Consider the following 16,943-nt stretch of genomic DNA (forward strand, 5'->3'; position numbering starts at 1 on the left):
TCTTGCGGGCCGGCAAGACGAAGGCGGCTAGTGCAGAACATTTTTCCCGTTTGTACTGGCCGTCGTCGCGTTTGGACTCTACTACCACTTTGCGTCATTTGCCCTCTCGGTGAATATAAAAAAAAAGATATGCTTTAACCATTAATAAATAATTCACATAACTTAGATAATGACTAATTTATTAGAATAAGGACACATAGCATCTATTTAAGCACACTGCGAAGCCTGGACCGCAAAAATTTGTCAACTATGCCCTGTGGCATGCGAGTGACAGGCTCTTAGGTTGATCCGTCACTGAGCACGTAAAGACAAAGCTAATTAAAAGATATAATAAAATAAATATAAAGAAATAAACTATTACGAAAGTATATTTATCTATGAAAGTAAATAATATATTATTTCAACCTCTTATTGCTTAGTGGCGAGTAAGAATTAGTTCCCATGTTAGATAATGTCTCTCTGCTGAGCTCCTCTTTTAGAAAAACACTTGGAGCTTTTTCCATCACGCTGCTCCAATGAGAGTATACACATTTTTTAGACTTTCATCCGTCAAATGCAGGCTTTATTTTATTACGAGGCACTGCGCTAACAGCGCACACATTTGTAAGCTATAATGTTCTGCTTAGTTGGCTAGTCTCCCAGGGGAATGGCCGCGTTGATCGATATTGGTATTGGTCAGTAATAAACCTATTTATTAATGGTAAAAAATAGTCAATGGTGATGCGACAAAGTTTCTTTGTTTATATAAATTAGGTAGGTGGACAAGCAAATAGGACACCAGAAGATAAGTGGTCACCAACTCTAATAGATGGCTCTAAAATATTAAGCGTTCCTTACTTCGACAATGCGCTTTCAACCTTGGGAAATAAGATATTATGTCCCTACAGTTACTTTAGTTACGTAGCCTTTAAATCGGAACAAAACATGAACATATATTCTATATATGATGGGTGGTTCCTACGCAGACAGGCTTAAATAACACTACCACAAAATGAAAACGCGAAACACCTAAAATATTCTGAAAATAAAGTGATAGAACTTGAAAGGAACGTGAGATATTTCACAAATATGACAAATTTATATCTATTACAGCAAAATATAACCGGATATATAATAGGGAGTAACACAGGAAGCCAGCCTTACGTTTTGATAGAAAGTCGGCGGTGTGAGGCGAATAACCTGTCCGCGACACACGCGTGCTCTTGACGGTTATTGGTAGCACATTCACGTCTGACTTTTAGTCAAAGAACAAATCATGTCACGATCAGCTGCAGATGTATGATGATTTTAATACATATTTATATAAACATAGCTACGTAGCGAATATAAGCCGGGTGATCCAATAGATAGAACTCCAGCATCTGAGCTTATGATTACGTGTTCAAGTCCGGACAAAGCCGTACTTTTATCATTCATGAGCTTGATTTGTGCTTAGAAATAATTCATCTCATGCACGCAAGTACACGACACTTTTTCACTTCACTGAAATTCTGTCATATGTGTATCCACTAACCCGATTTGGAGCAGTGTGGTGGAATAAGCCTTCTCGAACAGAGATGGGGACATAGCACAGCAGCAGGACATAGATTGTAACCTTACAAAAAGTGTAAATGCAATATATTTTATTTACATTTAGTAAATGATACGTGACCTAGATATTTATTATTGGGACTTTTGCCTAATCAAGAAGCCAGTAGTTTCGCCAGAAAAAAAGATAGTAGTTTATCTTTAGTTTTATCAGTTGAACATTCGCAGACTGTTTTCCATTTACCTATCTGACAAGAGAATAATGGACTTAACAATACTGGCAAAAAAATGCTTAAAGAAAGAAACAAATCGAGCGTGCAATAACATACAAAAAAAATATGTTTGTCTTTATATATATTATATAATACATATAATTGTGTCCTTATTCAAATCAATTTATATTAATTATGACTTGTACGACATGAAACACGCGAACCAACCAAAGTTATTGCTTCTGTCTGTGCGATTGATTTTACACGATCATACTTTTCTGTTAGTAATTACTTGACACTTATATGACGCGCTAGTTCAACTACATATGTATGTAAACGGTTATCATATGCACAATAAGTTTCGTATTGGCAAAACGCATTACATAGCATTTATATTATAATAGTATATAATGTATAAATCAATTATAATTATAACAGAATCGTAATTATAAATTCGAAGGATAACTTTACTGTAAATAAACTCGAAAACTATTATTGCACTGACTTATCAATCGGAAAATATGTTTTATGACTAAAGAAAATGAGGGGTTTTTTGAAAATTCTCACCTTCAAATAGGATATTTAAAAATCGAACGGGAAATCGATTTTTTTTATTTAAATATCAAACTATTAATTAGGATTTAATTATTTATTACTTACGGATCACTCGCTCGACGTTTAGTTGCCGCTTCGTTACCGGTTCCTTGCTGCGGCGCAAATATGTCGCTGCTGTCGCCACCAGACTCCAATATCAGATGTTCGTGTGATCTTATATATTGCAGAGGCGTCTGAGAAGAAGGAAGAAATTATTAAATCAACTGTTTAAAAGTATTTTATAGTTTTTTAAAGCAACTAAGGACATGGTCAAATCGAGATGGCCTAGTGGTTAGAACGCGTGAATCTTAACCGATGATCGCGGGTTCAAACCCGGGCAGGCACCACTGAATTTTCATGTGCTTAATTTGTGTTTATAATTCATCTCGTGCTGGACGGTGAAGAAAAACATTGTGAGGAAACCTGCATGTGTCTGATTTCATTGAAATTCTGCCACATGTGTATTCTACCAACCCGCATTGGAACAGCGTGGTGGAATAAGCCCCATGCCTTCTCCTCAAAAGGGAGAGGAGGCCTTAGCCCAGCAGTGGGACATTAACAGGTTGTTACTGAAAGGACATGGTAATGATGATGCATATGAAAAAAAAATGGCAACGTAATTATAATAATTTGTTCTTTGAAATCAATATTTAAATGTGGTTCATTATTGAACAAATAAATTTTAATTTCAATCTTACCTGTTTAGTTCTCCTCGCCTTCGCGTGCAAGTCCCTCTGGGCCAAGGGCAGCAAAGCCCTTAAGAAGCCGGGCACAGACGCGCGGAGAGGGTAGTTCGTGCACTCCTGTACACCTACTTGAAAATCTTCAATGTTCACTACTCCAGCCTGATGAGTAATAAACTCATTACTACATACCTCTTATGCTACTTGAATTATAGTACTTGTTCAGAATGTATTTAAATAAAGATTAGAATAGAATTGGCATGTGTGGTCCGGGCGCTTCGTCACTGGATGGCGCTGGGTGTTGTATCGAGTATTTCTGAATCGCGATGGCTAGATTTTTATTGTATTGTGTAAATGAAATGTGGTTTTGCTATAAATTGAGTTTTGAGTTTCGAAGAATATGTGTTTTATTCAAGTAGTGCAGTTCAATATAGAAGCGTTTGATTGATTAATTTGATTGACTTATTGGTTGTCATAAATCGCCGGTGGTAGATTCGGAATATAAGATAGATTTGGAAATTACAAAGAAGAAGAGAAGAGCAGAGATAGAGCAGTGAGTGAGTGGTTGCTTACGTGTGAATATTAAGCGAAGACGGATTCCAATCCGCTAGTACCACGGAGATGTTACTACTTTTAAACAGTAATACTTTGTATAACTGAGTTTAAATTAGAAGGGTGAGTGAGACAACATAACCGGCACAAGAGACAAACATATTAGTTTCTATTATATATGGTATCGACGTAACACTTCCAACGCATCAACTTCTATTCTAAGAGCCCACGACACTAAACCTAGTTATATATATATAGTTACATATATATATATATATATATATATATATATATATATATATATATATATATATATATATATATATAACTATATATACATCTGGTAGTCTTATCAAACTAATATATAAATATTGTAAGGAGTCAGCCGAGGAGACTGGCAACACTGGCACCGGGCTATAAAAGAGCCCATCTCGCTATGATGGGCCTCTTTTTGCTCCTGAAGATCGGAACTCTACTTTCACCCGCCTAAGTTGTGTCATAGTGGTATATTTCTCTATTAATGTTAAACAGTCATTTTTCGTTACTAATTTAATTCTTTTGTATTTTTTTTTATTTAACTTGTCATTTCTGTTATTTTATAAAAATCCCCTTTTTTTAATCCACACTAAACGTGTATATATATATTTAGTCATTAATGGGGGAACACAAAATGGCGATGCTTCAATGCGAAAAACCTGGCAACGATCGTAAATCGTATAATCGTATCGTACGATACGACTTCCCAGTAACGTTTGTTTCTCGAAAAATGGAGGACGTAGAACTATACGATAATGCAGTGCTCCTCCCCTACTATTCGGGGTACTTAGTCAACATAGTCATATATGACAGTCGAGTCATATAAATTAGAATATAACAAAAAATACTTACCACAAGGTTGAAAATCAATTGACGCACTCGCTCCCCCGTATCAGCGCTGACGTCAGACGCGAATTGTTGCAGCGCTGAAAGGAAGCGGCGTAAGCGCTGCAACGCTGGAGCTGACCGAGAGCCTTCAGGAAGAGGTGGCGAAAGAGATTCCGTTGAAGATAGCGTCGCTGTTGACAAGAAATCATTTTAATATATTTGAATAAAATACTTTTTTTATACTTGTTGTAAATCGTATTCTCGTCCATATTTAAAGCCTCTGATTCGAATTATTCTTGTCGTAATGTATTTGTTAATTTATGATAATTCTTACTCTAATAGTATGCTTATAAATTGTAATATCCATTTCGTGTATATAAAATTTTATCTTTTATATTTTCAAGCTTCATCGAAATCGTCGCAGGAGCTTGCAAAACATCAGCACTTAGGTATTTGGAATAGTTAAGTTTTATATTACATTTAATATATATATTGGTAAAGTGTACTTGTATCAATTCTTTTATCTGTTTTTAAAAAAATTTAAAGGAAGTTTTTTATATTAAGCTGAATCCAAGTGTGAAGATACTTATTTGGCTTTATTTATTACTTTTTTAATTTTTGACTAGAATTACCTGCAGTTCCATTGTTTTGAGGGCTTGGCGGTCCAGGGGTTGGGGAGGATCTGGCGTCGTCCTGTTCTGGTGACCTCCTGTCCTTGCCTGAAGTGGTAGCTGCAACAAAACAATACATTTCATATATATACGTAGCTTATAATATATTTTTATACTTATTCTAAACTAATTTACTATTTATATTTAATCCAAGTAGATAACATTGATAATAGTTACTAACGCAGACACATGGGCTTATGGAAGTGCAAAATATTACTTAAATATTACGCTTTAATGTATTTACCGGTTGTCCCGATAAATCACTCCGCTACTTTAGAGGCCCCTCCGCAGACTCAGCCTGAGCAAACACGCCGTGCCGATGCATGTCGACCGCTGTTTAGACCGACGACAGACACTTTCTGGATACCCGGGAATCGATTTCACGCGAAAAATAGAAGATCATTTTCGTAAAGTATAATTCGATCTTATTTTATAATAAAAATAGTGGTACCGTTAGCTAGTTCCTAAACATGCTAGATGGCTCTTGTCGAGTAACAGTCTGAAATTGATAATCTGAATTCATATATGATGATGGCGTCCTCTTGACTGATTTCCGTCGCGGCGACCTATCTCAAGGGACGTATTATAGTGTACAAGTGTGTGCGCAAATACACTCTCATACATACAACATGAGAGTATGTATGAGATGTATGTATTTCCTCACACTTATAATCTATTGGGAAGGCAAATCTGACACGACTTGAATTTAGGCGCACGGCTAGACCACGGTTAGAACAACGTCTTTTCGTGCTTTCTAAGGTACGGAAAACTTCAACGAACACTCATGTCTTCTAGACCCGGACCGCTGCCCGAATTACTGGGATTTTTTTGACAGAAAAACCCGTTAACCTTTTAACGGACCTGGGATTTGAAACCAGGACCTCGGAATCGGCGGCCTTATAGCCACGAGACCAACGAGGCAGTATATACTTATAGATCCGTATTAAATTGGTAACAACCGAGCCTTTCCGGTAGAATCTAAATTTCGATCTTATTAATAATTGTGTTTTATGTAACAGCTATCGATGCTAAGAAAGATTAAAAATAAAAAACAGAAACTTTTTAATTTTTAAATTGAAATTGTAAGCAGTGATTGTCTATGCGTTCGCACGTAACTCATCACGTTTGTAAGGGTTGGGTTCGATTTGGGGTGGGGTTACTAAGCGGGCGAGATCGTAGCAAATTAAACAGACAATACCAAACTGTATTTCATACATATTATGATATCTATATATAAATAGGCGGAGACAAAACAGTTTAGTGCGTCTTTTTGCCTCTGTTTGCGAGTCGATTTTCTTTTTTTTGTTTGTTAAAGAATATTATAAAAGCTTTTACACGCGAATTCTTGTTTTCCTTAAATTTTCAAAAATGGTTTTGGGCGATTTTGGATTTATGGATGAACATTAACCTAACTTAACCTAACCTAAACCTTCTCCTCAAAAAAAAAAAAAGGGAGAGGAGGCCTTAGCCCAGCAGTGGGACATTTACAGGCTGTTACTACTAGCTTATTAATGTTAGTAGTCACTACATATTATAAGACCTAGCCCCCTCGCCGCGTCTGTCTGTCAGTCTGAACGTAATAAACTCAAAAATTACCGAACGGATTTTCACACAACTTGTCAGCTTGCCTACCTAATACAACAAAAAAACGAATTAAGAATATTTATCTTATTTATGTTATATTATATAAAATAATATGAAATGTATGAAATAAATGCCACGATAGATTGGTATTAAGAATTTATATTTTTGTAAATGTTAAATTATTTATAAGGATAAATTTTATATATTACCAATAAAAATGATCCCGCACATAACTCTAGAACTATTTATTATAAAACGCGGAAGTTAAACATATAATTATTAAGTAGTTTTATCACTTCGATTATTGAAATTATTTAGCAATACAGAAAAATAATTAATGGTCAGGCTGCATAGTGCAATATCTTTGCCTTTTCTAGGCGTATTAAATAAACAAAAAAAAAATCTTTAATAATACTCTATACTATAAACAAATAATTAAATTAATTGTATAGGTTTTTTCATTGTAATAATTAATTAAGCACCTCAGGCTCTTCTTGGGAAGGCTTTTACTGGTTAGTTTCCCGCCATAAAAAATCCTTCGGCTTTGCCGGAAATCAAGTGACATATAAATATGATTATATTCTATCCCATTATAATCTACTTCCGGAACTGTGGTAACTTTATATTTAATGATAATAATAATTTATTTATTCAAGTAACAAGGCTCATATACAAAATTACAAAAAAAACACTACTATCTACTGCTTATATAATTTACTGGTCCAGCTGAAATTTTACAACAGCGGTTTATAAATATAGAGTCTAGTCTGTTAGCAATCATGTTTAGAATTTTGTTGGAGCTGGCCCGCACCCTGTAAGCCAAGGATGCACATCTTTTTCGTATTAATGCGTAAAAACAGTCTATATTCGCTTCAGCAAACATCCTTGAAGCACTACAGAAGCGAGGCAAGCACATCAGCAATCTAAAGGCGTTATTGCACTGGACACGAAGAGCGTTGTATGATTTTAATTTAACACTGTTGACGATTCTAAAACCGCCCCTTCCTAAGTAAGAGTCCGCAAATACCCCACTGCTGAGCTTATCCCCCTCTTTTAAGAAGTTTGAGAGCTAATGCCACCACGCTGCTCCAATGCAGAAAAAAAAAATGCGACATGTGACATACTTCCATTCGACACATGCAACTACCATGATCAACATTCACGAGATGAATTATAAGCACAAAATAAGCACATGAGTGCTCATTGGTGCTCGGCTTTGAATTTGAATTTTCTTAATTTCGACATTTGATTAACGTAGATCATTAATTAATTAAAATAAATGTTATGTAATTAAATATAATATCAAGAATATTATTTAGACGAAAATGATATTGCGTTGAAAAAAAAGCGAAGTGTGCAGTTGACAGAATAAATAAAAGTTTGGTGTTAGTGGTGTGCCGAGTGTACCCGCGTGCGAGCGACAGCCCTCCACTGCAGACTAGTGTTGTGTGTGCTAAGTACCAATATATCGATAGCTGATTAAGCATTAAATTGATTTTTGATTTAGTTTATTTGTATCATATAAATGTTTGCAATGAATACATTTAATTTATTAAAATCCGCACAATTAATTAAAAAATTAAGATTCGCAAACAATTGTGGTTATTGAAACAGTTTTTTAATTTAAAAGTCTAATATACATATAATATGAAATAATTAGTTTGAAGTAATTAGTAAAGTTGCGTTTCGGCTGATAACTATGTATATTATACATAATGTAGAAAAAAAAAATTCTTCTATTTCACTTTTCGTTCAGCGGGAAGCAGCGATGACTTGACTAAGTTCTAAAACTAAATTCCGAAACTTTTTTACAAAACGATCATTTGTCATAGGTTTTATCAAATATTAGGGAACCATTACTGAGTATTCGAATTTCACATATATAATTACGTAAAAGAAAAATAAACATCTATCGATATGAAATTATCGATAGTTGACGACACTTCTCGTTATCGAGTACTGCGCGTGGCAGGCGACACCTCGCCCGGGGCCTTTCATCTCAATTACTACGAAAATATCGTAGAGAAACACTGAAACTAGAAACACTTATGAGGTGTATGAAGAAATACATTATTGTATTGATATGTAGGTAAAAATTATATAACTCGGAAGCTAAATTCTACTAATTTATAACGATTACGATACGTTCCCGATTCAATTCCGATCCAACTTTGATTCATCTGTATTTATTCGAATCCGAACCGAACCGATATGATGTTAACATATACCGGTGTGTCAAAACCAAACTTATTTCTTAACTCTTATAACAATAGTCAATAATTAAATTAAATAATACGAAAACGGAAAAACGGCAACGGTCACGCTTCGATTCGATTGCGATAAAGTGACAATTTGTTAGTAGAATTGGTCCAAGGTAGCAAAATTTGTTAACTACCTGTAAAGGTGCGCCGTTAAGCATGATGACTGGTTGCTCTAAACATCCTTGCGCTAAAATAAAGGTCTTCTTGCAGTTTATGGACATTGAAAAGAGGTCGCACGCTCTGGCAAATTTGTTCATTCGACTCTGGAGTTGAGCTTGGTCATGAGCAACGAAGGCAGCGTCGTCAGCAAAGAGGAGACTACCTACAAATAGGTCCTCCCTGTGGCGTTTGGACTTGAGCATTGAGATGTTGTACAGCCTACCATCGGTTCGCGTGTGTAAGTGGACGCCTTGCTGTTCATCTCCAAAAGCAACCTTCAGAAGCACCGAGAAGAATATTCCGAACAAGGTGGGGGCCAGTGCACAACCTTGACGAACACCACGGCGTACTTCGAATGGCGTGGATGTGTTGCCATTGTGCAGGACGGTGACTTCCATATCTTCGTGGAACGATTGCACTATCCTTAGTAGTTTTGGGGGGCATCCAATTCTGACAAGAACCGAGTACAACCCCTCTCTGCTCACGGAGTCAAAAGCCTTGTTTAGATCTACAAATGCAATGACTAGGGGGGTATGTTGCTCCCTACACTTTTCTTGTAGCTGCTGAGTGAAAATATCATGTCGACAGTTGACCGTTGGGACCTAAAACCACATTGTGCCTCAGGGTATACGCGGTCGGCGAGCCATTGTAGTTTGCCTAAAATGGCCCTAGCAAAGGCTTTACCGACGATGCTAAGAACAGATATTCCGCGGTAACAGTTGCAGTCGCCACGATCGCCTTTGCCTTTATAAAGAGTGACGATGTTAGCATCTCGCATATCCCGAAGGACGTAGTTTTCTTCCTAGCACTTAGCCAGGTGGTTATGAAGGATGGGTAAGACACGCTCAAGCTTGACGACTTCGGTGACAACATCGTCTTTTCCGGGGCTCTTTCCGCATTTGAGCTTCTTGACGGCCAGATGAAGTTCCTCTACTGTGGGTGCAACATCTAGCTCGTGCCAAGTTGCCAGATTCGGGACAAGCTCCACTGCTTCTGGCTGAATATCTACTGGGCATGAGTAGAGCCCCTTGTAGTATTCTTGCCATCTGACGGGTGCTGTCTGTTATAACAGAACCGTCAGTTTCCTTGAGAGGTGCCGTCTTTTTTGGAGTAGGTCCAAGAGCTCTTTTGATGCCCACGTACACCCCGCCAATATCCCCCGCGTTTGAGCACGCTTGGATGCTTTGGCAAAGCTCTGTCGCAAAATACGCATTTACAAAGAAACGCGTGCTACGCTGGAGTGAGGCTTTTGCCTTCGTGAGATCTTCACGCTTCGCATCGTAAGGGTTAAGGCGAAAATTTAAAGCGGCTTGGCGTTTTGAGTCTATCAAGGGAAGTAAGTGCTCCTCGTTTTCTTGAAACCAGTCGTAAGATTTTGCTTTTTGATTGCCAAAAACCTTGCCTGCAGTGTCAGTGAAAAAAGACTTGACTTTTCCCATTCGACTCGCGCTGATGCCGTACTGTCCCAAGTTGCAACTACTTCGCGGACGAGTTTCTCAAATGACTCAACTACTTCCACCATCACGAGTCTTGAAAGGATTTATCTTTTTTCGATCGAGTGGCTTGGAAGAATGGACTCTCCTAGGGACAAGTCGGACTTTAGTAGCAACGAGGCTGTGATCGGTGTCGCACTCGGCACTGTGAAACACCCGCGTGTGGAGCGTTTCCCGTAGATCCCTCTTTCTTGTAAGAGCAAGGTCTAATTGGTGCCAATGTTTAGATCGAGGGTGCATCCACGAGACTTTCCGCATCATTTTGCCTTTAAAAAAGGTGTTGGTAACAAATAGCTGGTGCCTTGAGTAAAACTCCAACAATCGTTGTCCGTTGTCGTTAAGCTTGCCTATGCCGTGTGCACCGAGGCATTCAGGCCAGGCTGATGTGCCCTGACCGACGCGGGCATTAAAGTCACCCAAAATGTGCAGTCTGTCAGTTGGATTCACCCTGCGCACTGTCTCATCGAGCTGGCCGTAGAATTGATTCTTGGTCTCGGGTTTTGAACTAAGCGTCGGTGTGTAAGCGGAAATTAGCGTAACAAAGCCGCTTTTTGTATTTAGACGCAAGACCATAATCCGCTCGGAAACGCCTACAGATGTACGCCTATGGCGTTGATGAGATGGTTTCGAACCGCGTAACCTACACCGTGCTCTCGTGTTTCCAAGGAACTCTTGCCCTTCCAGTAAAAGGTGTAGTTAGCTTCACGCAAAGACCCTTCGTCTTCAGTTCTAGTCTCTTGTAATGCTACAATATCAATATTGAGCCTTTTAAGCTCCACGTCGATACTGTAAGTTTTGCGCAATTCTTGGGCGCAATCGGAGCTTTCGTAGGTGTTCGGGAAGCCTGTCCTCATCGTTCCATTGAGACATTCCATGTCGCAAAGCGCATGTAAGCAGCGTTGGTGTGGGTTTTGGGATTTTTGTTCCCTTGTGCGGCTGGTTAATATCACAGAATTGCTAAATAAATCTTTTTTTTCAAAAATGAAAGATTTTCATACAAACTTTCAACCCCCTTTTCACTATCATCTTAATGGCCATAGCCCCAATAGTTTGGGCTGTACGTTGATTATTCAGTCAGTTATCTATATATGTATATATGTATTGTTAACTCAACGCTACAACCAACGCGTATATAATTTAGAATAACCTAATATTTATTTAACTTAATTTGATTATAAATTTTGCTTCAATGTTATTTAATTTCGTGATATGATTTTTACAACTACCAACATTATAATGATTTAACTTTTCTATAAATAGCGATTTATTTACAATGAACGATCATAATTATTGTTGAACTTGAGCAAGGTGGTTACTCTGCCTGTTTAATAAATATTGTTTATAACAACACAACACTTCTTTCGCTATCCTGGCTCACCTTCTGTTTCAATATATTTAGATACATACAATAAATAAACGATACATTTTGACTTGACAATTAAAAACTATGTGTATGCAAATTGCGAATTGATATTGCAATACATTTTATTTGATAATAAAGCAATTAAAATAATGAAGAAATAGAAAATTAAGTAAATAAGTACATTGAAGGACACTGTGACAAATTTTTAAGAGTAATTGTCTCTTATACAAATTTAACATTTTTTTATGTATCTGGCTGGATGAGTTGATTCAGTGATCACACGTGAACCTAAATCGAGGGCAATCTTCAATCGGGAAAATTTATCGAATTTTCATGTGCTTAATTTGTGTTTATAATTAATCTTGTGCTCGGTGATGGAAGAAAACATCGTGAGAAAAGCTGCACGTGATAAAATTCTGCCATATGTGTATTCACCAACCCTTCTTATCAAAGGGAGAGGAGGCCTGAGCCGAACTGAGAGACATTTATAGACTCTTACTTAATTTTTTTTTAGTTTCTTAAGTATATTTTTCAGTTTAGTTATTTCTATGCGCTTATTTATTTATTTGATAATCTGCAAATCGTGTAAGGCTAAAATATCCTCCAAACTACGGAATGCTTTGCCCGAGTCTGTATTTCCTGAACGGTACAACGTTACAGTAACAGCCTGTTAATGTCCCACTGCTGGGCTAAGGCCTCCTCTCCCTTTTTGAGGAGAAGGTTTAGAGCTTATTCCACCACGCTGCTCCAATGCGGGTTGGTAGAATACACATGTGACATAATTTCAATGAAATTAGACACATGCAGGTTTCCTCACGATGTTTTCCTTCACCGTCAAGCACGAGATGAATTATAATCACAAATTAAGCACATGAAAATTCAGTGGTGCTTACCCGGGTTTGAACCCACGATCATCGGTTAAGATTCACGCGTTCTAACCACTAGGCCATCTCGGCTTTTTTACAACAACGTACAACGTTAGTGTCTTCAAATCCAGAGTGAACAGTATTTATTTATTTGGATCTCTTGTTGTTCATCTTGGAACAGATGTACATAAAACACATTCAAATCACTTTTTATATTAAACTAAAACTAACTATGCACAACTAATTACAGGAGAACACAACATTCACAAACACAATTACAAAATATACAAATCAAAAATAGAATAAAAACAGAAAATAAAAATATTTAAATAAAGAACAAAAAACAAAAATAGAAACAAAAGGTAGTAACTAATTAAATTTTTAAACAAATTAACGGCTTACACTAAAATAAACATCACATTTTTTCATGAACGATGAGAGCCCATCACAACCAATGTCCATGTTGCTGTGTTTTTTACACAATAATTATATTCTCGCGTTATTCGCGATATTACAGCATTCTGTCTAAGTTTCATTCGAGTGAGGTCAAATTTAAAGAACGGATATGGTTTGACAGGACGTCTTCTAGGAACATTAATGTTAAATCTACTCAACAGTCTATCATCATAGTCATCGATTTTTTCATTAAATACTTTATAAAGCAATTTATGTCTAGTAGAGATCTTCGAATCTCCAGTGGCTTCATTTAAAATAAATCTAGTTTGTTTTAGTAGGACTCTAGCTGATTTGTAGCTTTAAAACGAAATACCAAATGTTTAAAGAGTCTCTTTCGAATTGAACCCAGGACCTCCGGGTCTGCGGTCTTATATCAAGCCACAAGACCAACGAGGCAATCTCAAGGCGTATAAAATATAAATATAGTAAATCATGTCATCCAGCAACAAGCAAGACCGACCTAGATCAGCCGTCCAATGCGGTCCTGACAGAATGATCAGTGGCCACTAGTGTTTGGAGGGCACTCTACGTGAAGGGCCCTCAGTCGCATCGTGATATATCGGTTGATATAATCGACATCACTTCAATTGTTCTATGTTTATCTGTGTATCTTATTTGCTACTACCAAAAAGTATACGATTAAAAAAGTTTCATTTCGAATTTCTTTAATAATGTTTTAAGTTTAATTAGAGTTATAATGGTGAAATTATTTGTAGATTAAAAACCGATTTAGTGCATGGAACACGTTGACGTGTTCTTGAACAAAGATTACGAGTTCAAATCCTGTCATACACCGTACACGTTTTCGTGCTTATAATTGCATGATAATATCTTTTTTTATAGAAAGTATTTTATATTTATTATCAATGTTAGCTTTTTTAGCCCAAGTGGGCTAAATCAACGAGAGAGACAATTTTTATTATTTTTTGTAGCAAGATATACAATAGTACAGACACAGTACATGACTATTGTATATAATATCCAATCTTTATGCGTCATAAAAGGCAAAACTGTTGAATATCATTTCGTAAATCAACTTTTTAAATATTAAAGCAAATAACAGTCATTTGAGTACTGAATGAAGCCGATAATAATACGTGAATACCATCGTGGGCTGGTTGCCATTAAATATTTATATACAAGATAAGGTAGAAACATACTGATTTTATTATTATTTTTAATTTTTTCTATTTACAGTTCACTTCTGTATAATTTTAATCATATTTTCCTTTCTCGACTAAGTGAGAATTGTTTATGCAATAATTATAATATTAAACATTGCTGCTTGGTAGAATATGAGTGGGTGGTACCTGAGAAACATAAGATGTCTGTTTGGCTGTAGTAATAATATCTTGTCAATTTTGTGTAGCGATAGAAAAAAATGTAAGCGCAATTTCACTCGTAGCACACAAAGCTAGACAGTATTGGTTTATGAATCAAAATGAGTAGTTTTATTTTTTTATAAAATAAGAATGGGTGAACCTGACGTTAAATGGTCACCATCGCCCATAAACATTGGCGTTGTAAGAAATATTAAACATTTCTCCAAACATTGACCTAAGAAGTGGCTGTAGTTACTGGCTCACTCACTGTTCAAACAACACTCTTCAAATGGAACACGACAATACTAAGCATTGCTGCTTGGCAGTACATGATGAGTGGTACCTACCCAGGTGGGTTTTCACAGAGCCCTACCACCTGATTACGTGAATATAAGCATGTCTTGTATTGTACTACCTCGAATATAAATGATAAATACATAAATTGTGCCTCCATTATAATAGTTAATAAGAGACACTAATATTAATCGATTTGAGGCCGTTCCGAGAGTAAACAGCATTAATAATGTGCCGTGTGAACTCGCCGCCTGGCTCGACTGTCAATGATTACCAAAGAAAAACAAACCTTACGCTTCAATGATAGAGTTCAAAATTAAAAATATAATTCGTTCTTCTTTATAGCGAATAAGAATTTGTACTAGTACCTTACCGTGGTTTTTGTTAAATGGAAAAGCGATTTCGCATATTTGGATATTAAAGGGGTGTTTTTATGAATAACCGCTGGTTGTTCCAGTGCTGGGCTCACATGGGGCCTTCCTCATGTCTTCCATCACAAATGATAGGAGATAATTTTATAAGTACTTAAGAGCATTAATATCTAAGTCTTCGGTAATGTCTTTGGTTAAGATTCACGTGACGTAGCGTGTTTGTGTAGTTCTCTAATACGTATAATCTAGCAACGGTAAGTTCAAGGCCGTGGTAGTAAAGATTAATTACTAACCGGGGGGTTTTTAATAAATACTTGGTAGCGGTTTTATCATCAAACAATGCTTTGTCTTTTTCTTTCGAATGTCAAATTACTGGTACCAGAAAGGGAAATATGTCTTTGTAACTATTTGACCGCTATTAGTGTAGCTAATAAAATTAATGTAAGTAATGAAAGGGATGAAAATATGCGTAGAACGATAAGAACGATAGTCTGTATTTATCTCACAACTGGGCAAAACCCCTCCCCTCCTTTACAGAAGGTGTTCCACGATTCAGCTTTATACCTTTGATGGTTACATTTAACAGAGATTCACGTGCAGGTTTGGCGAAATTTTCCTTCAACCGAATACGAGATGAATTATAAATACAAACAGTACATTGACGCTCAGTGGTGATCCATTGGATCATTGTATCTAGATCTCTCAATAATGCAACATATCCATGCTAATATATAGAGCTGAATAGTTTGTCTGTTTGAACGCGCTAATCACAGGATCTACCTGTCTGATATCGGATAAATTTTATTATATTAGCTCGCTCTTTTATTAAGATATATATGTAAGTGTGTGAAACCACGCTCTGCAGCTAGTATTCAAAACTTTTTTTACAAAAGATTTAAATGAATTTTCTATTCAAATGTTAGCAAAACAGAGAATGCGTCAGATGCACGTCTTCCCAGGAAAGTTTTTGAGGGTAGGACGGAACTTTTGATCGCTCTCGTGCTAATAAAAATTTCAATTCTATCGTATTATGTTTTATCACGAGAATGCCTTTAAAGATTGCTTTTCCCGCTGAACTTAGATGCCGTTGTTACAAAATTTTATTCCCTTTGTCTCTGTTTTTAATTTCGTATCCGAGCTTCGTAAATATATCGTGGTATCCATAATTTTTTGGGGCAAGATATACACATTTAACAATCTGTGTTATTAATTAACAATTAGTATTATATATTAAAAATCATGTTATTTTATACAAGATTGTATTCTACATGTAATGGCGTGGAGTCGGTATTTGTGGATTTTCTTTTATATATATATAATACATAAATACATTTGTCGTCACAGTAACAGTAACAGTAACAGCCTGTTAATGTCCCACTGCTGGGCTAAGGCCTCCTCTCCCTTTTGAGGAGAAGGTTTGGAGCTTATTCCACCACGCTGCTCCAATGCGGGTTGGTAGAATACACATGTGGCAGAATTTCAATGAAATTAGACACATGCAGGTTTCCTCACGATGTTTTCCTTCACCGTTAAGCACGAGATGAATTATAAACACAAATTAAGCACATGAAAATTCAGTGGTGCTTGCCCGGGTTTGAACCCACGATCATCGGTTAAGATTCACGCGTTCTTACCACTAGGCCATCTCGGCTTTGTCGTCACACTATAATC

The 16,943-nt window shown here is 36.6% G+C and overlaps 1 protein-coding gene across 1 annotated transcript in view; it reads right to left on the bottom strand.

Annotated features, from left to right (window-relative positions):
• The window catches only part of LOC126777060 (protein CBFA2T2), an 80,045-nt gene that overhangs the window by 12,921 nt on the left and 50,181 nt on the right, over positions 1-16,943 (bottom strand). The window contains exons 3-6 of the mRNA XM_050499920.1: positions 5,065-5,163; positions 4,457-4,623; positions 3,032-3,178; positions 2,400-2,527 (exon numbers count right to left, since the gene is read on the bottom strand). Coding sequence (XP_050355877.1) covers positions 2,400-2,527; positions 3,032-3,178; positions 4,457-4,623; positions 5,065-5,163 — 541 coding nt within the window. The remainder of the gene's footprint in view (positions 1-2,399; positions 2,528-3,031; positions 3,179-4,456; positions 4,624-5,064; positions 5,164-16,943) is intronic.

Source organism: Nymphalis io, chromosome 22, assembly GCF_905147045.1.
Source record: "Nymphalis io chromosome 22, ilAglIoxx1.1, whole genome shotgun sequence".
In the NCBI taxonomy this organism is placed as follows: domain Eukaryota; kingdom Metazoa; phylum Arthropoda; class Insecta; order Lepidoptera; family Nymphalidae; genus Nymphalis; species Nymphalis io.